This window comes from Boleophthalmus pectinirostris, unplaced genomic scaffold, assembly GCF_026225935.1.
Source record: "Boleophthalmus pectinirostris isolate CB_2022bp ecotype Guang Dong unplaced genomic scaffold, ASM2622593v1 HiC_scaffold_19, whole genome shotgun sequence".
NCBI lineage: Eukaryota > Metazoa > Chordata > Actinopteri > Gobiiformes > Gobiidae > Boleophthalmus > Boleophthalmus pectinirostris.
This window is the reverse complement of record NW_026571140.1, coordinates 20,988,333-21,014,768: the sequence shown is the minus strand read 5'-3', so window position 1 is coordinate 21,014,768 and position 26,436 is coordinate 20,988,333. Positions and strand designations below refer to the sequence as shown.

At 39.1% G+C, this 26,436-nt stretch overlaps 2 protein-coding genes across 3 annotated transcripts in view; both read left to right on the top strand.

Moving 5' to 3' along the window:
• tcf12 (transcription factor 12) overlaps positions 1–2,913 on the top strand; it is a 43,341-nt gene extending 40,428 nt beyond the window's left edge. Inside the window, exon 21 of one of the 2 annotated variants that reach the window (XM_020941375.2) lies at positions 50–2,913. The gene's annotated coding sequence lies outside the window, so the exon portion shown is untranslated. The remainder of the gene's footprint in view (positions 1–49) is intronic. The other variant, XM_055154603.1, reaches the window with a different exon arrangement.
• A 1,945-nt stretch (positions 2,914–4,858) lies between these two features.
• On the top strand, positions 4,859–25,559 carry cgnl1 (cingulin-like 1). Its single transcript, XM_055154851.1, has 19 exons — positions 4,859–5,031; positions 7,233–8,720; positions 8,808–8,902; positions 9,967–10,072; positions 10,401–10,502; positions 10,599–10,735; positions 11,348–11,486; positions 11,800–12,012; positions 17,643–17,849; positions 18,617–18,721; positions 18,795–18,947; positions 19,026–19,196; positions 20,908–21,069; positions 21,137–21,226; positions 22,821–22,904; positions 23,107–23,231; positions 24,147–24,255; positions 24,329–24,492; positions 24,590–25,559. The coding sequence occupies exons 2-19, from the start codon at positions 7,284–7,286 to the stop codon at positions 24,741–24,743; spliced, it is 3,753 nt and encodes a 1,250-aa protein (XP_055010826.1). The 5' UTR covers positions 4,859–5,031; positions 7,233–7,283; the 3' UTR covers positions 24,744–25,559.
• Positions 25,560–26,436: the final 877 nt, after the last annotated feature.

Genomic DNA, 26,436 nt, shown 5'->3' with positions numbered 1-26,436 from the left:
TTGTATCCAATACCCATCTCTCACAATCCCCCCATGTTTGTCTCGGCAGATCAACATCACACAGACAACAAATAGTTTCCAGTTTGAGATGGGAACCTTGGTTCCTGGTGACAGAAAGGACTTTGTGACAACAACTGGAGGAGACAGACCACTTGAAGTAAAACTGAGACTAATGTAAACCAATCCAAGACTGAAGTGGAATCTCACATCTAGTTTTCCAACTGCAAAAATGTCCCCAGAAAAAACTTAAGCACATATCAATGTCTGCAAGAAGTGTGTTGCTTCTGAACAATCAGAGACTTTGCAATCTCCTCCAAGTGTATGTGGAAATTGCCTTGTGCCTAAACTGAATTGACGAATGCATTGTAACAGCAATTGTTTTTGTTTTTATTTATTCTGTTATTGATGAAATTATGTCTAAAGGGAAAGCTAAGCAGTTTCAAAGATAAGTATGCAGCTTTTCAGTCAATCTACAGTTTGCCAGTGTCACCAATTAAATACTGATAATAATAGCCGTGATAGTATCAAGTATCATAATAATACCATGGACTGTTACGATGTTTTGAATGGCTAACTCCCATGTACTGTGAGATTTGGATATTGTTACATTCAAAAATAAGCCTTGCTAAGTCTGGCAATTCCGTAATGAGGTATATGATATTGAGTATTTGGGCACTAAGAAGCTGCTTTTTCTTTAGGTATGCACCAGTACTTAATGGAGGAAAATGTACTGAATCTGGTATTAGATTAGATTGATTAGATATTGTTTCAAGATTAGGTCAACCAATTAATGACTCTTTTCTGGTCTAAAGAGTCTCATAATCATAATCAAAAAGTTGCACTTTTATATATACACCACTGATCCATTGTTAAAACTTACAAATAAACCATGTACAGTGACATAACATATGTGGATCGGTTTTGTGATCAGACATGGATAAATTATTGTTTTTTAGCAAGAGAAATATCTTCTTTCTCTGCACTGGTATCGGACAATATCGGGTATCAGCAGAAACACCAAAAAAGATGGATTGGTGCATCACAGTTAATTTGTTAAGTTTTAATATTGTGCCCCATTTAAACTAAAGATGTATTATTTATTTTTATTTTTATTGCCACTGGCCACAAAATGAGTAAAAACTACATTTGAATCGTTGTAGTTTAGTCTAGCTTCAGCTACTGACTGAAATCACAAGTACTGAATACTTTAGAAGGAACCCATTTAATTTGGCTAGATTAGCACATGTAATTCTACAAAAGTGAGTGGCAAACTCTAGCTTTACTGAAAGCCCACATTTTGTTGTGTTTAGTCTTCAGTAGTGAGCAGAGAAAATACAGAGAGCAAACTATTAACAAACTTTAGCATTCCCTGTATGTTAGTGTCTTAACTGATAAAATGGGACCTCACTGCCCATGCAATTTCTTTCGCCATATAGTGTTTATGTAAACAGTGACATTATATTACATTTAGCCTGAAGAATTCATACCTCTGAGTGGCTTGATATGTCATTTCTTGCCACCAGCTATAATCAGTTTGCTTGATGAAGTAGTACTTTTAAACGACGACCACTGATTTTCCTGGCCTGATGAACGTATCAAGTTCCATTACAGTTCTTCTGGTAGAATATAGCTATGCCTCTTTATGTTTTTTTAACAAATCATTTTGTCTGGATTTTGGCATACTATGTCCAGCCTACCTGATAATGTTATTTTTGGTAACTTAGGAGCAGTGCACATCAGTGCATTTTGTTGAGTTGGGTTTTAGTTGGTTCCTAGAGGTGTAGCACAACAGTGAACAAACAGAAACATTTCTTTGTTAAAGACATGGGCTGACATTGTGTTTTTTTCTTCATATCAGTGTGCATGCTTTACATTTCTCAATTATTTTAGTCCTTTGTCTTAATACTTTATATTCCATATATTTTGTTTGTATATTGTCTTTGTCTTTCACCCTAAACAAGGCTACCACATTCATGACAGTATTCTGTAACAAATTTCTATATGGCAATCCATAATTAATTACTGTGCCAGACCAAGAGTTTACATTACATATTATTGGCAACCTTAAAATAACATTTTTGTGCAGTTTGTTTGAATGTGGCCTTGTTGATCATGTCAGTATTCATAAACATGTATTTGTGTGGCAGAAGGTGATTGAGACTATAAAGTGAATGCCACATCCTGCTCTTTCTTTTCTTTTATTATTTGCTGTTTCTTCGCTCGTCTGTTTGCCAAGTTAGACTTGCTGTTCTCCCAGATGCTGTCCCTTGTATAATACATAAAAAGCTAATTCAAAAGAAAAAAAATATTTGGCTTTCACTGTAGTTGGTCTTTTATACAATAATACGGTAAGAATATTTCTTGAAGTCTAAATATTACTCTTTCTAGATTTTTGAACGCAAAAGTTTTGAGTAAAAAGTTTCTTACTTTATTTTACTATATTAGATAGTAAAATCTATGGTTATGTACAATAACCAGCCTATTACCGGAGATTTACCAGTGTCATCTCAAGATCATAGTGAATCTGTTGCTATTCTAGTACATGAAGGTCTTGTACTAGTGCAAAATTTCCTAAAACTCTGATGAATAAAAAGTTCTTGTGTCAAATGCAAAGGTATTGTTGGTTCACACCAGAAACAGAGAATTGAATTTCTGTCTTTTTCAACAGAAAGAAAACAATGTATATAACATTTATGTTGCAATAAATGTGCCATTTTGTAAACACAAATGTATTTTGCATTTATTTAACTGAAGGAGCAGACTTTCATTTTGTCTTTTGTCCATCCCACATTTTGTCTTTTCATTCATTTTTCCATCCAGGTGTGAAACAGCACGAATGCTGAAAGGGGCAATAGAAGTTAACCCTGTTATTTTTATTGTTTGTGTTCGGGATGATTACAGTGGATTTAGGCAAAATTAGTGTTTTATAGTATTTAACTCATTTTTGAAAATAATACCAGTGGACCATTGTAGTATGTATGAAAAATACTATGAATATATGTTTCTATTTTTAATAAAGTGTGATAGCAGCGTACTGTAAATGTGCTGAAGTTCTAATTGTTAACCTAACTGTTCTGTTTTATAATGTCTTTTTTGTTTTGGAGGATGAAGAATTAATACAAACTGTTCATTATTATATAATGTAATTCAAATTTTAAACTGCTTTCAAACAGACATTCTGTATTCCTGCAGCTTTGGACATGGCCATACTGGAACTTGTAACTCTTCAAATTTTCATTACCGTTTTGGTTGAGAACCTCATTGTGTTTCAGTCCTCTATCTGTGACTGGAGTTAATGATTCCCACTAGTGCTGTCTAAGTGCTGTTAAAAGTTGAGGACTATAAATCTAAGGCGCGGGACATCTGCAGTAAATTTCTCCCCCTCCTCATACAGAGACATGAGAGTCCTCGTCTCCTCCTGAGAGGTCTAATCCCATTGGATTGTAGTCTGTCTGTGTGCACATAGGCAGGGTCCAACATCCTGACCCTTTAGCTCCAAGGACAGAGCAAACTGTGTAGGTGTTTGGGCTCGTTCTTATGGATGTTCATACTTCTTGTGGGAGTGGGACCACCATGTCTGACGGCTGACTTCCTGTCATGTCGCTGCAGCCAGCTGACTCTCCTTGGCTCTCATCCTTGAAGCCAAACCAGAAAGCCTGCTGCGCCTCCTGCTTCTTCAGCACAATCATCTCCTCTTTCTCTGCTCCAGCCCTGCACAGAGTCTGCCTACCTAAACCAAGCTTGTTCCCTCTTCTTTGAGTTTATTCTCTGATCTACATCATGTCGCCACTATGCACATCAGTTTTTGGTACAAGAAAAAAGCACAGCTATAGAAAATATTAAATCAGAGGAGGTGGAGCTAAGCATGTGCACCACTCGGGAATTTCTGTTAAATTACAATTTGGGAGAGTTGCTGCTGGAAGGCTGGAGTTGGTGCTAATCAGGAGAAGAAAGCACGAACTGAGCATGCCCAGAGGTCCCAGCTGTGGCACCTCGGCTGAGAACAGAGCTTTTATTGTGTGTCTGTAACTCAACACAGTGGTACTGAACTTAGATTAAAGGCTGTGCAGTCTCACTGAACACAAACACTAAAACATAAAGGGGGGGCAGCCTGCGGTCTATAGTGAAGCCTTTCCTGCACATTTCATAGATGACAAAGATTACAGGCATTTTTATACTTTGATATTGCAATGCTTTCATGTGGCACACAGTGTAATACAACATGCCAACTATCTATATTTACAACTAAGGTCAGAAAGCCTCCTGTCCTGCTTGAAATCTGTAAATACATTTTGATTGTGAAGGCTAAATGCCGGTAACATAAGTTCACATGCCTTAAATAGGGGGTGTTGTCATTATGTGATTTCAGTCAAATATTAATAACCCATAATTGCACTCCACATAACCTGCAATCAGATCATCTCACTTTCCACTAGATGACGCTGTCGTATTTTAACATGCGACTGTGAACTGGATCCATTGTAAGGGCAATGTGCAAGAGGCCCTAGTTACATTTAACAGTTTGGGGCTGGAAGTCTGTAGTTTAACCGGTTCCTACATGCCAAACGTGTGCAATTATAATAATAACATGGTCTATATACACTTTTGTCTTCCATCTGCGTGTAACCTACTGGTGAAAAGTAAGTCAAAAACTGTTGATGAAGTTGGACTGAACCTGTTATTTGATAAAGTAATACAGTTGTCCTAAACTGGTGAGAAGGGGGCTACAGTGCACTGCATAGGTCAATTAGGTGTTATCTGGCCGAACCGTAGAGCAAGGGACCCGCGCGCTGTTTTGGAGCCGGTGGGAGGGCATTTTAGGCGGGTGTGCTCGCTTGGGTAGGCGGAGCGGGCCGGAGGGACGGACGGATGTCTTTCTGAAGCTGTCCCAGTCAGTTTCACAAAACAACATAGTACTGAATAAGTTAGCAAAGTGTGGCGTGGAGCTATATTTCAGTGGCATATCATTTAAAATCGTCCCAGAACAACTATAAAAATCCGAACAGTGAACAACATAAAAGAGCGGCGCTGGTGAGTACAAGTTCTTTATTGTAGACGCTTCGCAATCGCTAATCATCCACAGTCTTGGGATAAAAAAGATAGAAAACTCCAGAAATCTCGCAGAAAGTGTCAGGGAGGAACAATATATGGAATAATATTAATGTTTGAGTACTTGAGTAGTAAATGGCCCCGCGTAAATCTAGTTTACAGTAGACACCTGTTGCTCTGGGATGACAAACTTTATTGCGAAGTGCGTCGACCCAACCAAGTACGTGCCTTGATTAGTTTATTGCAGATCTGTCTTTTTCAGTACACAATTACTAAAAACACGTCTTTCTATTTTGTATTCCTTGTGTACCACGCACCTGTTTCTGCCTGCATATAAGGGCGCCAATTGCGTAACAATAGTCTACAATAATTTTCCCACAGTGCTGTTACTGGGCAAATCGTTTTCTCGCTTTTCACCTTTGCCAGACTTCACTAATTTCTCCCTGGGGTCATGTGATACAAAAGCACCACAGTCAAACAGGGGAGGCCCCATCTAGTTTAATAAACCATTTGTCACTTCTCAGCTAGGGCCAGGCCCTAACCTCTTCTCCACAGCTGAGAGGTCAGTTAAGGCAGCATCTATAAGGGGGGATATTGGAGCTGAAATGGTTGTAAAATACAATAAGAGGTGAAGCTGAGTAAAACTAGACAGCCTGAGTCATCATGTGTCACTAGTTATTTGTGACAGGACCATGAAAGAGTCTTTTGATGGGACTTTGGCATTACCTAGTCCACTCAGAACACTCCAGTTGTGCTCATTCATTCATGCCTTCTTCTCTGGCCAAAGTCTCTAAAGCTGACTAATTCTCACAGATCACTGCTGCAGTCACCATTATTATTGGGCTTAAAGCTTTTTAGCCTCATCTAAAGCACTGGCCACCCAAGTTACATGAAAGGTTGTGCTAGTGAAGTGGGAAAGGTCCTTCACTTTTCACTGTTGTTGTGTAATTCAGTTCCTAACGTACACATTCTTTTAAATCTTATGAAACAAAATTACATATTTGATATAAAAAAGAATGTTTGGTATATGGTGGCTTGTGTGATGTTTCCACTCAATAGGAGATCGTTGGCTCAATAGCAGGGTGGACCCAGCCCGTCCATTACCAAAGATCAGACCCCAAACAAAAATAAGTGGAGTTAGATAACTGAACAAGTTATTCTTGGTAGATGATTTGTATTATAATTGTTAGTTGACTTTTAGAATCTGTTCTATCTGCCAGTTATCTTTCAAATGAATAAAACACCCATACGCTGTATGGAATCTGACTGTCATGAGATGACTATAGCTTTGCAGCATAGTTATAAAATGGACAAATATCTTATAATATGAGTTGTACCAGCAGCTACTCCTGTTTCTACAGTCCCACACTGCTGTCTGATCTGATAATATGTGTCTCTGCTTCTTGTGAATGTGATACAGCACATCCTGCCCAAGCCTTTGTTGTGCCAATGTTATCAGTGTCCCTCATTTGGGCCTATCTCCGTTTGCCATTGTCTTATAGCACCAGGTTGAATGGGATGGTGTCACCAAGACAAACAGGAACCTGTTCAAAGCTCATTGTCCACAGAACTGAACCATTCTGTACACAGCTTTGTTTTCCAGGCTGCTGCTCGGGCATTAAACTGTTAACAGCCTAGTTCAATTTTAGTACATAGACAGATATTTATTGCCAAAGCATTCTCCTCTGTTGTAAATCTGACAAATTGTTGACGCTGTAATCTTTATTGTTAAAATCAGGGATAAACTTACTGCATTTATGACTGGATAATGTTTGTGTTTGTACTGTGAGGACATAACTGTAAAACATTTCCCTGATCTTTATAACTCACCTTGAAGTTGTTTTCATTCTGTCAGTGCTTTTCCTAGATCAGTTTAACCCACATCTTTTGTGGCGCACTGTAAACATTCACTTTGTAAAACCATAACTGTTAGTCACACACCTTAAAGGCCTCTTTAAACATGGCCTGATCATATTTGCATTAATATCTGAGTGCAACACTTATATATACAGCTGGTTCTAAGTTTTTGTTTTCTTTTTCTTTATGTGGCTTTGTGCTTACTAAATTGGCATGGTTAGATGTTGGGCGTGCCTAATGCTTTATTAAATATTAAGTGAAGAAATATCTCTTGTTATTGCAGAGTTCGTTCCTTACTCTCATCCTCTGTAAATCTTTGCTTACAGAAGAGAGCCTCCTGATCCAAGGACAGGGATAATTGTCCACCTGCATTCCCCATGGAGTCATACAGAGTGACGAGCATTCCCAACACTGGCCCACAGCGGGTCTACACTCAGCCTGCGCGCTCCTCCAGGACAAACAGTAATGAGACTGGTAGCTATGGGCTCAGCATTCGTGTCCAAGGTATTGATGGACACCCCTATGTAGTGTTAAACAACCAGGACAGGGGTCCGCCTCCTTACATTGATCCTAACAGCAATGGATTTGTTGACACAGAAGGCTCTTTCATTGAGAACTATCATGAGTATGATTTCAGAGGCAGCACAGAGGCTGGCTCAAACAGTCCCTTTGGGGAGTATAGAGCTCAGATGATGATGCAACATTCAGGTCTTCATAACGGCCTCTTAGATTCACAGGGAAAAAAATCTTCCACCCTTTTGAACTTTCAAAAACACCCTGAGATATTACAACCATATGATCCGGAAACCAACTCCCTAAATTTCCACAGTTTACCGTCCAGACCTATGTCTCAAAATTCTTCCTCCAAATCTTCAGTCCACAGTTTGTCCCAATCCAGGTCTTCCAGTCTGGATCATATTCAGTCTCCACAGCCTCCCACCTCCATTGATTCAGCGGCTGCTAAACGTCAGCCTCTGCCCTCCTCTAAGATGGCACAACCGCAGGTCGCCCAGCCACAGTCCAAACCACGCAGCACAAACCTCAATGCCCCTCAGGCCTTGTCCCAGCCTTCAGCAGTGAGCAGTGCCAATGCCAGTCTAGACCACACCCATTATGAACCAGATGTCCTCCCTTTGAGGCGAACAGACTCCAGTGGACCTGTTCTTCAGACTTCACGCTCCCGCCACTCCTCCTCATCCTCCACAAACACCTCCAAAACACATTTAGATGAGCTAGACCCCTTATTTACTGACGCCATCAATCGACATCAAAACCGGCGTTACATCCCTTTCCTCCCTGGTTCAGGTAGAGACATTGATACAGGCTCCATCCCTGGAGTTGATGAGCTGATTGAAAAGTTTGACAGCAGCCAGCAAAGGAGAGGTCGGGCCGGACGCAGGAACAGGATCAACCCAGAGGACCGCAAACGTTCCCGCAGTGTGGACAGCGCCTATGGTTTACGTGATGGCTCCAGCTACAACAGGGGTACTTCCATGGAGCATGTCCTCAGACCGTCTCAGCTGAGGAAGTCTGTGAGTGGTCAGGACTCATGGATCACCAATGTCGATTGTAAAACGGACTCCAGGCCTTCATCTCGAACAACCAGTGAACCAGGATCCCCCCAAAGCACTGTCTCCAAAAATGTGAGCTCCATCCAGGGATACAGAAACCCACAAACGCGTACCTCATACACTCTTAAGAGTGAAGGGGGATCCTCCTCCTCTCCCAAGATTTCTTTGGCTACTTTGACAACTTCACTGTCTAAATCGTCTGTAACAGCAAACAAGAAGATGAGCTCAGAGACTGATGTTCATGTGAGTAATAAAAATATTTTAAAAAGTTAAATGCTGATAATCAAAATGTAAGCTTCTACATTTCTGACTTTCTCTTTTCATTTCTAGGTGACACCTGATCTTTTGAAAGGTCAACAAGAGCTATCACAACAAACACATGATGAGACTGCTAAACAAATCCTCTTTAATTACCTCAAAGATGGGTGAGTTATCAAGACTTCATTGAAAATATACATTGAAAGTGTATGGGAGTTGAACTGCAGTGTAACAGGATTCTAACACTATGTACTTGTACGACTAACATTACTTCAATGTTACTACCATGCATGATGTGGAGCTTTAATCCACACATTTTTATCAGACTTGGGCTTGTGATAAACATGAAGGAATGTGCACCTCTTACCCTCTCATCAGGCGCCAAATGGTCCAGCTGTGCAGCGCTGGATTTCTGGATAAATTTCTTTCTTTGAAATTCTGAAATGGGGATGCTCATTCTGTTTATTTACTGTTTAAAAAAGTAAAAGTAGGACCACTACCCTTTGGGCGATCTTATCACTGAGTAAAAAATCTGCATGATTTTGAGTTAATGTTAATGCATGTTAACAGTGATGGTGTGTATTTGTAGTAGACTCTGGACTACTGGAGAGGGGGACAGGAAGTATTTGGGTGTGTCCTGCTACAGGTCAGGAGTCACAGGACAAAGCAAAGGAAACACAGATGGAAGTGCTGAGGCTGAAACTGAGCCACATTCCCAAAGCTCAGAAGATAAACATTCACCAGGAACCATTACAGAGATTTAATGAAAATCATCTGCACAAGCGGAGAGCAAAGAGTGGGGGTGTGAGCTGCATTATTGACATAATATATGGCTTTTGTGGTTATTGCAAATAACATTTTCACGTTTACTGTGGGTTTTTGCGCCCTTCTGTGTGATGAGAAAATCCAAATCTTGTTTGAAATGACTGCTGAAAAAAAATTAAAAAATCTAACGTAAAGGTCAGAGTTTAGACTACTGTTCCTACAGAAATAGCAGTTCAGTCATGCATTTATATCACATTTTTATCATTACTTTGCGGTCGATTTGCAATGCCCAGAGTGTTTGTCCTTACAGTATGTTCCTCTTGTGCAATGAAGCTGATCTTTCTTTGAGGTGACACATCAAAGCAGTCTGAGCTTGGATTGCATTAACTCAACTTAACTCTTGCAATTCCATTTAAAACTATAAGTTGTATTAAATTGAAATTATATTGTATTTATATGTCCACAGAAGCAACGATAATGATGAAACGACTAAGAGGAAGGTCAACCTCGTCTTTGAGAAGATTCAAACATTGAAATCCAGGGCTACAGCCAGTGCTCAAGGCGACAACAATGTGAGTCATTGTTATATTTCTGTAACTCCTTTTATAAAATTTTGAAGGTCAGTCGAAATGAAAAATCTGAGGTTTAAAGGGACATTTTGTAGAAAGTAGAAATTTCCAGTCAACACAAGATTTTTTGTTTTTTTTCCCCGCACAGCCCACTCTTTGGCAACAACTACTAGACTGTTTACTCTGCTTGTCAGTTTGAATATTTATTACAGGAAAATTTTAAATTTGTTAATTATCATGTACTTGTAATTCATACTAGTGTTGTAATTGCTGATTTCTTGGATATTTTGTAAGGAATAAAACTAACCAACATATCTAATGGTTTTCCCAGACTGTAGAAATTACTGCACAAACCCGAGCCTTACAAGGACAGAATGCTGAGCTGGAAAAAGAAGTGTCCAAACTCAGAAATCAACTGGAAGAACAAACGATGGTAAACCAAGAAATGCACAATGCATGTTTACATCGAACCACGTAAGTTTTTATTTTTTCCAACCCCCAATGCATTTGCGTATATTTTTGCCTATAGAAGAAACAGTCTGAGAGACGATTAACATCAAGTCTGAAGGACCTTCAGCTTGAGCAACAGAAGAGTGAAGAGGAATGCAAACGTCTTAAAGAGAAACTGGCCAAAGCAGAAACAGAGCTCCAGACCACAGTCGAAGAGTGAGTGCTACCAGTGATTTCTGTAATTCTCTATTCCCTCATTTGGTTTGCTTGGTTGTATTTTCTTGAGACTTAACATAAGCATGTAATCCCATAAGCTTGCCATTACTCTACTCAGTATCATGGCACCAGTTAGCAGCTTTGAAATGTATTTGCTGCCAGTTTTCGCACAATCTAACGCTTTTTGCTAGAAGGACATATTAATAATATTGCAATTTTTGTTTTAAAGGAAAACATTTGAATATAGAATATATTGTCTATAGTTAAAACTTTTTTAAATGACAGCAAAAAGAGAGTCAATATCACCCAGCCTTATTTTCATGGCCTCCCAATGTCATGCACTACTCCATTCCTACAGTGTGACAGAGCCTTGTTGGTGGTCTGTGTAGGGAGCCTCACATCACTTATCACCCTCCTCTTACTGTTGCTCTGTGAAGGCACTTACTGTATTAAAGTCAGAGCTCATGCAATGGCTGGACCCCTGTGGGCTGTGGGCCATGAATGAGCCAGCCCAGGTGTGAGGAGCAGCATGTGTGAATTGAAATGCACCTGTGTGTTCTCTATGAGCAGAAGGCTTGTTCAGTTGTGTAAAAGTGTATTGTGGCCTGTCAGGCTCTTCCAGGTGAAGATGGAGCGTGAACAGTACCAGACCGAGATCCGAGACTTGCAGGACCAGCTGTCAGAGATGCACGATGAGCTCGACACGGCAAAGAAGTCAGCTGCTGATGGCGAGAGACACGCACTGATGACGGTAAAGCATAATATACGATACCTACATACAACATACATATAGGATTACTTTAGTATAGATGGCATTTAGTTTAGTCTTAAAGTGGTCAAAGTATAGAGAAGACCAGAGCTATGTCACATGCATATTTAGGTTAGGATAAGGAATTAGGGATGTCTCAACCGGTAACATTTTAACAGGTAAAATCATTTATTTTAGTTTATATTACCTGCTCCAAACTTGTTAGGGATTTTCTAGTTCTAGTGTATACTAGTCACTGAAAACATGTAGGTATGCTGTAATCAGTTATGTAAATAAATGTGTGTTATTTATGTAGGACTTGATGCAGTTGAGGGCTGAGTTACAGCAGACTTTGTTGGCTAAGGAGGACCAGGAAGAGCTGTTGCACCGACGGGAGCGTGAGCTGACTGCTCTGAAAGGCGCCTTGAAGGAGGAGGTGTCTGCTCACGATCAGGAGGTGGACAAGATGAGGGAACAGTACGAACAGGAGATAAGCAGACTGCAGGCCACTTTGGAGGAGGCCAAGCAGGTAATCAGGCTCCCCTTGGTCTGCCTCTGTGTTCACTCCTACTTTTCAACCCTCCCCCTCATCCCGAAACACACTGGCCAAAGAGAAGCAAAGATAAGCGTCACATCAGGGGAGCACTGCGTGTGCATGTGAGTTTTGCATCGCAAGGGCAGATATATGTTGGAGTTTAAAGGTTAAGGCCCTGCTTTGAAGTTGTTATTTATTCTCCTTTCACTAGTTTTACAGCTGCAGTATTGTGTGTTCAAAGAAATATGCTTATACGCCTGAAACAATCAACTAATTATATCCCTTTGTACACCAATGTGGTAAAAATACCTACCATTTTGTAATCTTTTCATATAGCTTTTTGAAAGACATTAACTAACAGTCACAATGGGTTTCTTTTATATGTAATTTTCATTATTTTATAGGGGAAAGTGTCTTGAAAAGCCTTCTTTTTGTATGACATGATATCTTAATTATCAACCCCACATTTGTAGCTTATTGAGGGAATGCGGGCTAGCAAAAACAACTCAGTGTCTGCTCTGCAGTTAAAACACCACAATTAACGGTGACAAAGAGGTTTCCAATTCAGTTGCCTTTGTGTGATATTTAAAACCAAACAGATGAATTCCTCTGCTTTCTAAGCCAAAGCATGGTGACTGACTGATGTGGAGCAGAGGAAGAGGGCTAAAGATGCATTGTTAGCGCCTATGCGCTTCACGTGTGTCCTGTTATTCTCTCAGACTGTAGTTGTCCTTGTTCAGAGCTTCCTGATAAGCTGCAGGATCCACTGTAGTAACGATGTTAGTTATTGTCCACCAGACGCATTGCTCTCTCTGGGGACCATGTCATCAGTGCGTTGTAAACAAATGGCATGATGAAGTCATTGTTTCTTTAAAAGGAAGACTTTTTTCTTTCTTATCGTTTTTAACTTCCAGAAAGTGCCCAGCATGTGGCTTGTCCTCCAAGTTAACATTATAAAACTCCCGGATAGCCTTTTTGTAGCCCAGGTATAAACGCATTTTCTGCTATGTATTGAAGAAAGAAAAACATTTAAGGCAAAACTGTGCATGATTTTTTTATTTTCCTGCTTTGCCCTGCTTCCCCTTTTGTGTGGCCCAAATGTTTTCTGGGACCCAAGTGGCTCATGCAGAGAAGAATGCTTGGAAACTGGAGCACTAAATTGCTCTGTATTCTAGTTAATTGCAGTGGCAAACCATCACTAATCTAATGAGCTGCTGGTTCTGGGCTGCATCATGTCCCTCTTCTCTGGACGGCCTCGGAGCACGGGGGTAAATGTGCGTCCTCGTCAGCAATGAATGATGAGTTTGTTTCACACAATAATAGCAGCGGGGGTAGGGACATGCTCAATAAGTAGGTCAGTATGTTGTACAAAAGGGGATGTGCTGCTGACCCCAAAAAAGAGCGGGGTCTTTGTGCTGTCTCAAAATTAGGGCTGCATTGTGTTGTCCTGTAGAGCAGAATCTGTATTCTTTCCCTATTTGTTTATCATATCTTACAAGATTCATTATTTGCGTATAACTTGATGAAATCTTGTGTGTTTGAGAAATGAAAGACTACATATATTTTGTCCCAGATTATCTGATGCTAAAATGTGAAACCAAAGGACTTTTACTTTGCAAAGGTAAGTGTTTGTTCCTGGAATGTTGGGGGTCAGGGTGGGAATGTGCACCCTGCTACTTTTCCTCTCAAACTTGGCTGGGGTGCTATTGGCTCCACCTTTTTTCTTCTCTCCCTGCTCCAGTTGCATCTGTGTCCTAAGAGCACACTAGGCACTCACTGTCAGTTAATATTAATAGGCCTCCTTCATACGATGACTTATGACTGGCTTATCACTATTTCCATGGCCATGTTTAGTTTTACTTCTACCTTTTTTCCTCAGTACGTAACTTAAATGAACTGTTATCAAGCTCTCATCTGTAATCTCAATCCTTAATGCTGCATTTTTTAAAATTTCCAACTCCATGGCTCCCTATGAGACTGCAGTGATCCTGCGCTCACCTAAATGCAGTTAATTTTTCAGGCCTGCGCCGTTCACCCTATCTCCAGCTCTCACTTAAGTCATCTCTCTTAGTTGAAGTCTTGGTTTCTGATCGTCAAACTTGCGTCGCCTGGAGAAGAGTTCCCCTTAGGCATGTTTTTGAAAGGAAAGACTCCCGCACCAGTCTGTGTGTTTGATGATAGCGAGTATTTCCTGGCATGGCTTTAGGAGCTGATTTAGCGGGTAGCAGTGGTTAAGAGGAAAATGGGTTTTCTAGATCCGCACATAGAGCAATTCAGAATTAGCAGTTCACACTCCTCTACTAAGAATATTATGATGGCCTTACATTTTGGGCTTAAGATTTTGTGCAAAGTAGAAAATGTTGATAATGAAAAGTGCCTTATAGATAAATTGTTTACTGTATCAATTTTAGTGGTAGGGTTACGTAGCTCATTGGAAAGGGCATGAACCACAACATTTTAAGTTACAAGTGACTGCTCTCTCCTTGTTTGTTTTCATTTCTTTTGGCTATTTTGTCATTTTGTGTATTTTTGAACATTGAAACAGACAAAGACTTGTATAATTGAATGTTGGGTGCAGTTAAAAATGATTGCTTTTATGAGTACAGTCTGTGTGAATTTAAGGTGTGGATTGTTGTTTATTGTTCCTTTAGTTCACTGAGTTGTAGGGAACTTTTCTGCAAAAACATATTGGAGGAGTTAAGGAAAATACACCTCCTAGTGCGATGACCCCGAAAATGTTAGGTGGCCTTCAAAGCATTTTTTTCTTTTTATGTTCATCACTTGCCATTTTTAGACTTGTGTGTTTTGAATTTGTCTGCCCAAATGTAATAGTTTTTCTCTTCAACTATGTATAAGTTGTTTGCTAATCAAATGTATCTCAAATAAGCAAAGGCTTTATCACCCACTGGAAATTCTAGACTCTTTAAACTGTACTGGATGCAGGTCTACAGTTTCTTAGAAAGGTATTTTGTCTGAACCAGATATTTTCAGCTGGACCTGTGCACAGAGACCTCTTTTAAAGAGATGGGGTTGACTTTCAATTATCAGATGACAAGATTTAATTATTTTTTCTGAGACCAAAGAGATGCCAAAGCTTCTTTACTGTCACCTTTTAATTTGTCCTTCAGTTTTTTCTTTCAGTTTGTGACCTGTCCTCTGTTTGGCTTCACCTCTGGTCTTTTTATTATTGATACTGAAGCTGTTGTCTTTGCTTCTGCTTGGGATTTATTCTTGATGTGAGGCAAAATGGTTTTAAAGTAGTTATACCTTTGTCCATATATTTAGGATTTTTTTTTTTTTTGCCTGTTTTTGTTCCTTATTTTGAAGCCTCAGCATATTTCTGCAGCTGCTACAGATGGAAGCCACATGTTTCACAGTGCATCCTGGTTCCATGTTGGTACGGGATTGGTGTATAACTGAAATTTTAGTGCAGCATTGTCCAATTTAAATGATACAAAAAGAGCTTTAGGATAAAAAACACATATGTTGTAAGTGTCCAAATAAGGGTATAAACTAGTGATATTTCTGCACTTTTATTGGTTATTTTAACATAATTTCACATTTGCCTGATTCATAAAAACCTCAACTTTTCTATTGGATTGACATGATATTGTCTGAATATCAGGATACTCAAAAAATAAATAAATACAAATACAAATAAATTCCAGCCCTTAGTTTCATATGTAAAAGATTGTATCAGATGAGATTCTGCTGTTACTGTTTGAAGACAATTAATGTTGAGGCAGATGAAGAGAAGAAAAAAAGGACTAATATTTCACTAAAATCTACAACCAAGCTTCAAAGACCATTCAAAGTTAGTTAATGTACAACGTTAGCCAAACAGCCTGGGTACATATAAAGGACCCTACATGTAACACTGTAGACAAAAGAAAGATGCCAACACTTCTTTAAATAGTTTTTCTTATACAGTCATTGTGTGTGTCTGTCTGTGTTGAAAATTAAAGGTACTGATTAGCAACACTTTTTGTATTGCTCAGTGAAAAAGAGATTTGTAATTTTCCATAGTGTACCTGTCCTGCATGGCCTGTGCCCTAACATAAACATATCAAGCACCACCTGCTTCCCTTCACAGATATTCACCGTCTGTCTCTCTGTTTGACCTAGTGTGGGAAGTGGGACAAGTCTGCAGAAGTATACTGAGCTGTGGTGTTTGGGGAGCATTGACTGACAAAACACACACTATTAAAGCTTATTATTGTAGTGAAAGCTCTGCTCCCACCTCCACCCCAGTAAAATCATAACAGGACTTTGTAACTTGATGACACCCAACACATTTTTGTTTAACTAGTGAATGATCTTTCATTACTATTTAACGTATATAAGTTTGCCTCAAAACCATGTAACGATTATGTGTAGCTTATATAATTATATAGTTATATATCTGCTAGAACATATGTTCAGATCTCAGTTTTTGATAGTATTTGCTTTGTATGTAGCATCAGCATTGCAACCATGTTCACTGAAGCATAGATGAGGGTGCCTCTTTGGTAACAGAGCAAACAGGTCTGACAGGTTTGCTTTTACTTAAGCTGGAAGACAACTTTTTGTTCAATGACAGCTATGCCTTCTATTGAGTAATACGGATAGATACTACAGTACTGAGCTTATCAGATATTGTAGTGGATTGATATTTGAATGTGAATTGTTATATGGTGAGATTTTTAGCAGACATTTCCTTTAGTGAATGACCAATGCATTGCAATACCTCAATTCAACATTTGAAAACTAGTGTCTTTTTTGTGTTATTGTGTTGCTCGTTCAACCCTTCTAATATCTAAGGCTTTTTAAGAAAGACTAGGGCGTGTGTCTGCTTTGACAGTGCACTCATCATGATCATGACAACGTCACCATTTTATTTTAATCTCACAGTATCTGCTACCACAGCCATACTCCCAAATTAAAGGAAGGACTGCTTTAGTTGTACTTCTTCTTGTAGAAACTGCTCTTAATGCATTTTAAATTATAGTTTGTAAAAATAAAAATAGTTGGTAACATACCTTTTTAGCCTAGGGAATCACAGTGGTTGTCAAACCTGTTCAGTGACATTCCAGCTTCATGCCAAACAATCTAAACTTCTGCAACACTTCTGTTAACGCTACACAAACCAGTTATCTGTGGAGAGCCGCCCTGCTCTTTGTCTTTGACACATCCACACACGTGCTTCCGTCTGCACTCCACTTGACTCATGTTTGTACTCCACCTGAAATGATTAAAATAAATCCCTGATCATCATTCACCCATGCTGACTCGGAAGTATTGTCTCACTTAATTGTATATAAGACACACTGCAGCAGTAAGGGTTCCTGTTTCTACATCATCTGTGAAAAACGGACACCGGAGGAGAATAAAATAAGATAGTTTTTTTTCTTTCTCATGTTTTTAAACAATTCTTCTGAAATGTAACCAAATTGATGAGAGACAATTAACATGAACAAACTAGTTTTTGTGTTGATTCAATTATTAGAAGTATGCATGAAAAGCAATCACAGATGCACCCTGTATGAAAACTTGTTTTTTGTCTCATTATTTTGCTCACTTTGGCTGTTATTGCCTATTGCTCACTGCTTTCTGTTCTCTCGTCCAATGTCCTCTCTTGATCACAGAGCAGTGCAGCCGTGGTCCGGGAGAAGGCTGAAGTGGAGGCGGCCAAGGGCGCCGTAGAGGGCCAGGCGGGGCGTCTGACTCAGGAGGCCGAGAGACTGCGCAGGCGGACGCAGGAACTGGAAAACGAAGTGGCCAAACTCAACAGAATCATCGACGACGCCAAGCTACAGGAGAGCCGCCTCACGGACAGAGTGGCACGACTTGAGGTGAGATCTGAAAAGACGAAAGAAACTGGCACTTAGTTTTAAGCATTTCCAATTGTTCTCAATACTTAGACTGCATTCATACCAAATCAAAAGTGAAACTCAAGTATAACTTAAACCAGAACTAAACCTGTAATGGATCAGGGCTGGACAGCACCATCAGAACTACAATAAACATGCACGCAAATCAGGACCAAGCCAAATGTTAAAGGTCCATGTGTAACATTTCTAGTGGAGGGCCTGCCACCTGTTTCTTTACACAGAAATGTTTGTCTAGAATGTTCCACTGTATGGATTACACCTGTCATGAGGGAGAGCAGGTTACATACGTTACACTGTAATTGTGATGAGTGCTCAAATTTACGGTCTGGAAGAAATGAATTTATTTTTGATCAATAAAAACACACATATGAATACATTTTAGATGGGTTTAATGTACCATACAATGGAACATTTCAGGCAAAGCAATAACATCTCCATGATCACAAGTACACGCCAGACCCTCCTCCAGAAATTTCCTTTTTAAATTTTTACCATATAAATACAATTCAATAAAGAAACCAAATGGAAAATTGTGGTTGTTGTGGTTGTTATTGTTGTTATTGTTATTATTATTATTATTATTATTATTATTATTATTGATGCTGATAATAAATGATACTCATTAGTCTTTTCATTAACACAGAACTTTAATATTTAGTAAAATATTGTTCAATAAAATTTTATATTATGTTTATATTATGTCCTTATAACACATGAATGTATTACAGAGAGAAAAGAAACAACTGGAGGAGTCGCTGGCTGAAATTAAAGAACAAGAAGAAGAGATGTCACGTGCGAATCGAGCGCTGACCATTCGACTAGAGGATGTCCAGGTAAATTGGCACCAAGTACATTACCATATGTTGTAAAATGTATATTGTATTGTATTGTATTGTATTTTCATAGAGGAACTTGACAAAAGTGACCATTGAACATAAGGACCTAGAGGAGCGGTTACAAGAAGAGCGGACCCAAAAGGAACAGTTTAAAAACATGAAAAATGACATTGAAGATGAGAGAAGACTGCTGGACAGAACTGTGGAAAAACTTCAGAAAGAGGTGACAACTTATACACCATCAAAATAGGGTTTTCTATGTTTGAGAAGATAATGTAATTTAATTTTATGTTTTTTGTAGATGAATGACATTGTAGAGGCTTCACAGTCATCCACCCGTGAACTACAAGAGCAGATAGATATTTACAAAGAAAAGAATCGACGTGAACTGACCGAGCTGCAGAGACTATTGAAGGAGCGAGGCCAAGAAGTGGACAAATATCTTCTCACTACAAAAACGCTACAAGAGGAGGTACAGTGAGCAAAGCCTGTGCCTTCTGTCCTATGATCTCGAGTGCTGACGGTGCTTTCCTGGTGTGAGTGGTCAAATCAAGGCCATCATTAGTCAGGCTGAGCAGAACAGCAGATGATGAAGCTTTGTTCTGACTCACTCTGACCCCTCCCACACCCACATACTCCCCTCTCCAACAGCGATGTCATCACTGTGGTATTCACACTCCCTCCCAAAAGTGTAGCCATTTTCAATGCAACAGAAAGTTATTGAAACAAAGTTATAGAAATAAGTCTTATATTACATGAATCTTGAGGTCACCTTTCATTTGTAGCCCCTTTTTACAGTTAAAATCTAACATCTTTTGACTATTTTGACAATCTATCCTTGTCAGCCCTGGTATGCTAGGAATGCTTTTGGATGTTGGAATAAATTATCAATAATGCGGTGTAAAGGAAGTGGCTTTGAGTTAGGAGGTTATTTAGTAAATCAGACCCTATAGAACATACTTTAAGAGACAATTTTATTATTCATGGGGAAAAAAAAGGATTTAGATGAAAAGGATTGGATGAAAAGCGTTTTATTAATGTCAGCTGTAGCTTTATCCAAATGGATATCTGAAAGTTACACAATACAGATTTGAAATTGCTGTGTTAATATTTTGGGAAATATATTCAGCGTGTTCAAGGTCTTGAAGATTCATAGAATGTACTTGACCTTAATCCAGGAAACAAAAGAGCGACTGTTTATAATGAAATCTCCACTGGGTTCTTTTTAAAGCACCACAATGCATGAATTTAAGCTCATAAGAAACACTCTCAGTTTGGGGCATGCTTTACCAACACAACTTTGCTGTTTATAGATGGATGAATACAGCTATAAAGTAAGTTTTGATTGTGTGTGGGTTTTTTTGTTTTTTTTTTTTTAACTTCTTCAAACGGGGTCATTGTGCAGGTTGTTCCCCTTTGTACCCAGATCCATGTTTCTCTGTGCAGCTGGTGCACAGGAAGACATGGATGTCAGTGATGTGATATCATTGTTGTGAAAGCTGTGCTGGCTGGATTCACATCCTCCTCCTCCAAAGAAACTGATTGCTCTCAACTGGGCCCAGTGAGTCCACTTTTCCAGCCTCCACCCAAGAGGACTTGGCAGATCTGCTAAACTTATTGCCTGACCTCATTACAATTATATGTTAGGCAAAATAAAGTAAAATTAATGTATCTTTTTAAATACCCACTTTACATAATTTAATTGCTTTTTAAGCAAGGATACCCTTATTTATAATTGGCTTTGAGAAAGATGCAGCTATTACCTTACCTTATTATCTGTGTCTTTATGTGTGCATTATCCAAAACACTCAAATTATGTACTAAGTATTTATCTGATGAAATATGGAATAATTCTTCTCTAATGGCCAAATATTTGTTGTCTGTTAGAAATAAAAGCCGCATGATAAATTTTATGTTTGCTTCGAGCAGTGGGGGCAGTTTTCCAGCTGTGAGGGCACCTCTGCTGAATGAACAGGGGAAACACTAGCTGCGCTGGCTTCATTAGTCACGAGGGACAAGCATTACATCCTTTTAAGCACCAGACAGATCAATGGTTCTTTGTTTTTCATTAGAATTTTAATAACAAACAGTGATAACTTTGAAGGCTTCACTCATCTTTAGACTCCATATATTATTTTTCATATTAACTGAGATCAAAGCTGACGTGTTATTGTCGCTTGTAGTTGTCTCACAAAGAGGAAGACCTGCGGCGCTGTCAGAAAGAACGGGACGAAGCCATCCTCAGGAAGGAGACTTTGGAGAAAAGGGTTCATGATCTGGAAACAGAGGCTGAAACTCGTGTTCACACAAAAGAAGAAACAACCAGACAGATAAAACTGCTTGAGGTAAGTTATATAATTTCATAAAAGGCATTGTGTTGGGCTTCTAAATCTTATAGGAGGTAATTTTCAGGACAGAGTGGCTCAGCTCGAGTTGGACCTGGATGAAGAGCGTCAGAGTGGAGACCACCTGATGGACAGAATAGACAGAGGACGAGAACAGGTACAAACTCAACACGTGTTCATTTCCCACTCTCACCTGTGTTAGTGTCCACTCCGCAGTCATACAAGTGTCTGTGTTCTGTCTCTGTCTGTGAATTAGCTCAGAGCTTCTAACATCATGCATACGCCCTAATGTCTAAATGAGAATCATGTGATCATGTTCATTCATAAGAGATGTTGAGTGCGATCTACACCCCAGTTCTAGATCATTCCTTGTATGGACAAAATCATTGCTCTGTAAATAATCTCTTATAATCATTCAGACTGGCAGAGGCCCAGCATGGTCCAAGAACACATCCAGTTTTCATGCATCAATCCAGAAGATCCTTCTTAATGCATGACTGTAGCCAAAATGTACTCTGCCAAGTACTCTTCTCTGTGCAGGTTGTTGAGTTCACTTCAAGCTAAGAACCAATAGAGTTCTGATGCTTTTTTTTTTGGTTGTTTAATTGTCATTATTATTGAAGAATAAAACACATTATGCTACATACAGGGATTATTCTACAGTTACAATTGGATTCATTTTAAACCTAATGACATTTGTTTTCATACTTTCACTTAAGCAGGCCAAATTGTAGGAACTGTAGTGTAAGTGAACAGTACAGAGAGTGACGCATTGCATGTTTATTCTGGTTTCTAATGTAACCTGTACTGGAGGAGTTTGTCTGATTCAAGCGCAGTGGCCAATTTTTCTGAACTGTGCCCTAATGGCATAAGTAGAGGCTCAGTAGAAAGAAGTTGAGTATTAAAATCCCATAAAACGCTTTCCCTTTTGCAGAACTTCTGGCAGAGAGCAAAAAGTGGCGTTGTGACAAAGTGGCATTGGTTCAGCATGGGGTCGGTTGTCTAGGCAACGCTGGAGCTCTGTGCTGTACTCGCTGTAGTGTGTATGTGCGGGAGGGGTGGGGGGTGGGAGTGTATGGCTATGGGGCGGAGGGGCAGCAGCACAGGCAGCAGAAGGAACACCTGCGCCTCTCCTGGCACCAGGTGCTCCTCTCCTGTCTAAATGAGAGTAATCTCCCTTCTCCTCTCCTGCCGTCTCTCACAAAGCAGATTAGTTTCGCTGTATGTTCCAGTCTGCTGATTCAGCTCCCTCAAGCACTGTGCTGGGTGCACAAGTTATAGGGGCCATCGTTCATCAGAGCAGCCCACTGTCACACACTAATTGGCATAAAATATCACCAATTCTCTGCTCCTTCTACAAAGAAAGAACCTTCAACACTTTATTGATTACTTTTCATCCCCCTCTCCTTTGAACTTGCTTAACAGTTTGCCCTCTAGGTTCAGTGAAGTAAATGTTAATATTCTATTGTCTTAGTTCCATTTATTTTCAAACCTCTCAATAGTTTGTACAGTTCTGAGCAGTGATTTTTTTCAGTGCCATTTTGAGTCACTGAAGTATGATTATAGCATTGAAAACAAAATGTGGAATGCTGCCAAACCTGAAAATCATGGCCACAAATTAAGCAGGGCCTCAAAACTAAACCCTTTTGTTTAGCTGTGAGACACGGTGAGCGCTGCAGTGGTTTCTGTTGTAATTGTCATCAGACTGTGTGGGAGCAGGGAGATGACAGTGTCTGGGCTCGACTTGACAGGTGGAGCAGATGAGGAATGAACTCCTGCAGGAGAGGGCCAGCAGACAGGACCTGGAGTGTGACAAGATGGCTCTGGAGAGACAGGTACACACTCTCCTGTCTGAAGCTAAACAACTACACAGCATCCCCCGTGCACACACAAATACTCATTTCATCCTTGTGTCCTTTCATTGTCATTTCTGTGTTAGACAATCATGCACATTTCTCACTGTTTATTACATATTTACTAAATACTGTATATACTTGACTCTGATCATATTCTTACCATATACATTATCTGTTTTAGAATAAGGACCTTAAAAGTAGAGTTGCACATTTAGAGAGCTCTCAGAAGTCCAACAAAGAGGGCCTGATATCCCAGTTGGAGGGGCGCATTCAGGAACTGGAGGAGCGACTTGAAGCAGAGGAAAGGTGAGGTGAACATGACCCGAACATGAACATAAGAAAATAAGTGCAGTCTGCTTTTATGTGTAATTTACATATGCAGTTAATTTGCTTATACTTCATCTTACAGTCATCTTAATTTCTCCTTAGTGGTAGTACAGCATATGGAAACCCAGTTAGGGATATGGTAGTCTGATATGGATTTTTCAAATATATTTATTTTGCTAATATCCAATATACCCAATAACTGATATTTGCCAATATCAATATAAAGATTTTTTTTAAAATCATTGCAAGACCAACAAATGTTTAAGTTATAATGAAGTTTACATAATTTTTTTTTTTTTTTTTTTTACAAAAGTGAAAACATAACAAAAAAACAATAAATAAACCAAATAAAAGAAATCTGATGCATTCTGGGAACAAACTGGGAATGACACATGGGCACACAGAGCACTGGTGCCAAGGGCTACATTTTCAATATCTTATCAATAATTATTGGAACCAATATATTGTCCATCCCTGGCTATAGTCATTCAATGTACAAATGTAGTACAATGTGTAAAAAGGAGCACATGCAGTAGTTTAATGAGTGGTAGATGACATGAAGCAATGAAGCAAAATATCTTGAAGTTTGAATATGTAACTATTTCACATTAGTTAATAGTTGTACTTTGATTGTTGCTTGTGTTGCACCTGTATAATCTCAAGATCCTTAAGAAGTTTTGTAAACTCATTAAAAAATCTTTAATTTTTTGCAAAAGTGACTAAATTAATGTCTGTAATTATTATCATTATTAACAAGTGCATTACCGTACTGAGCTAACAGTGAGTATTTAGTATATTTCTTTGGTCAATGCAATAAAAGAATATAATACAATGTATGATAATGAAGCCATTAACTAATATGCAAATATGATAATGATGTCTTGCTATGTTCAGGGAGCGTGGTAACCTGCAGCTGGTGAATCGGCGACTGGAGAGGAAGGTAAAAGAAATGGTGATGCAAGTTGAAGAGGAACAAAACACTTTGCAAGATGAAAAGAACCAGGTATATATCAATACATTTTCTTTACAGTTAAATTAACAATAAGTGAAAATCATTGCCTGTATTTTTCTCCCAGTTGAACCTGCGTCTCAAAGCCTTAAAGCGTCAGATGGATGAGGCCGAGGAGGAGATTGACCGTCTGGAGAACAGTAAGAAGAAACTGCAACGTGAGCTCGATGATCAACAGGAGACCAACGAGCATCTCCAAAGCCAGCTGAAAGCCATAAGAAGCGAGATGAGGTAAGGAGTAACCACAGATTACATAGGCAATATAGAGTGGTGGTGGAGTCCTCTTTAAACGTGTGTGTTTGTGTGCGTGTGTGTTTTTGTTTGTCAGGCGTAAGAGCAGCTCCGCACCTCTCCTCAACACTCTAGACGACGACGATGACGATGATGACATTAGCACTGATGGAGAGACATACTTCAGCTCCACCTCGGGGTACAAGCGCTCCTCCAGCCAGGACAACATCATCTCCACATTTGCTATGTAAATGGGACCAAACCATAGACTATAACAAACTAGGCAAACAGCTTGATGTGTAAAACATGCTGATGTTATACCTGCAAGCCTATCAGAAAATTCAGGGACAAGTTGAAATATAAGCGTGTTGAAAATCTCATATACACGTTATAATCCTGGATCAAGCTCATGAAATTTGATTTGTTCAGTATTACTGGATTTAAATGTTGTACCTTTCTTCTTACAATATGTGTATATCTCAAATTGAATATTGGTTTTCACATGTTTTTGTTCATTTTTCTCAAGAATGGATTACACATTATCTGTTAATGATTATTTTAGCTGTAGTAACTTGAACACTTCTAAATGCACTGTAAACCAACACAGGCCCTTTCTGCTTTTTAACAAAATGAAGTAACTAGCCCCATGATTTTATACCTATCAAATGTGCAACATTTATTACATGTATTATTGTGTATGATCTGCTTTTATAAATGACAAGCATTCCACATTGTTTTTATAGAATGAAGTTTAATTCTCATGATATGAAGTAAGAAAGAATTTATTTATTCATGGTTTTACAAAAGCCTCAAACATTTTGGTTTATGTTTCGGGATGAGTAGTGAGATATGGATTTGTACACATTCATTTTATATATTTTTATACACCATGCTAACTCTCCAATCAATATGCAATATTTGAATTTAGCTGCATAAACAATTTTGACTTTTATTTCTGTGATTTATTTTAATTATTTTACATTTTAGCTGTTACAAGGCCAACATCAAATGCAATCTGGGAATAATGCCATTATGGCGTACACTAAAAATATAATGGTGAAATTTTACATATTTGTGGTTTCTGTAAATATGGCCTTCCTCACTGGGTCTACTGATTGTTTTGAGGATATTATACTATGAGGGAAAATGACAATCATATTTTTCGTCCATGTTTTGCACTCTTTTCTGAGTGAATTCTTGCCACTACCTCTGTATATAGCTTTGTGATTTCATAAATTTTGTGCAAACTAAAATAAAGATATCTACATTCCTGTCAGGGTTCGTGTTTGTGTCAAATGTTTGATAAAAATGATATTTGCCCAGATTAAATTTCCTCTCCGGTCAAAACTGCAGTGTCAATATAAAGTCAAGTTGGCCCTAATTCTGAGCACGAATTCCCATTTATTTCTGCAAAAAACATACTATGAGAAAGGATAAAAGTGAAGTGGACCGAGGTGCCTGTATTTGCTGATGATAATCTTGCTGTAAGTCTTAAACGGAGGGGAGCTGTAGAGGGTGCTTTCTTATTTTCACAATGAAGCAGGTTGGCCATTGTTACCGGGGCACGACCTTCATTTGCAGCTTTTCTCTGTGCTCGAAACAAATCAGGCTTTAAAGTGCCACGGTATAATGCCCAGGCCGTATGTGTCAAGCCAAGCAGTAAACTAATAGGGGCTGGAAACTTTGTCCGTGCGTAACAAGGTGACCATTCCTGAGATTCCACTGCGCTTCGACTTCAGCTCAACTGCGCATGTCAAAAGATTGGCTGAGTTTCGTTCTTCAAAAGTTATGAAGTGAAGTTACAAAACACCAGAACGTATTTCCACCTTTATCTTGTGAACTAACTATTTTCATTTATATTTTTTTTGCTATGAAAATAATAAGACCTGCCTCCTCTAGTGGATGGCTAGTTTCATTGACCAGTGTAGTGCTTTGCTGCCCCCT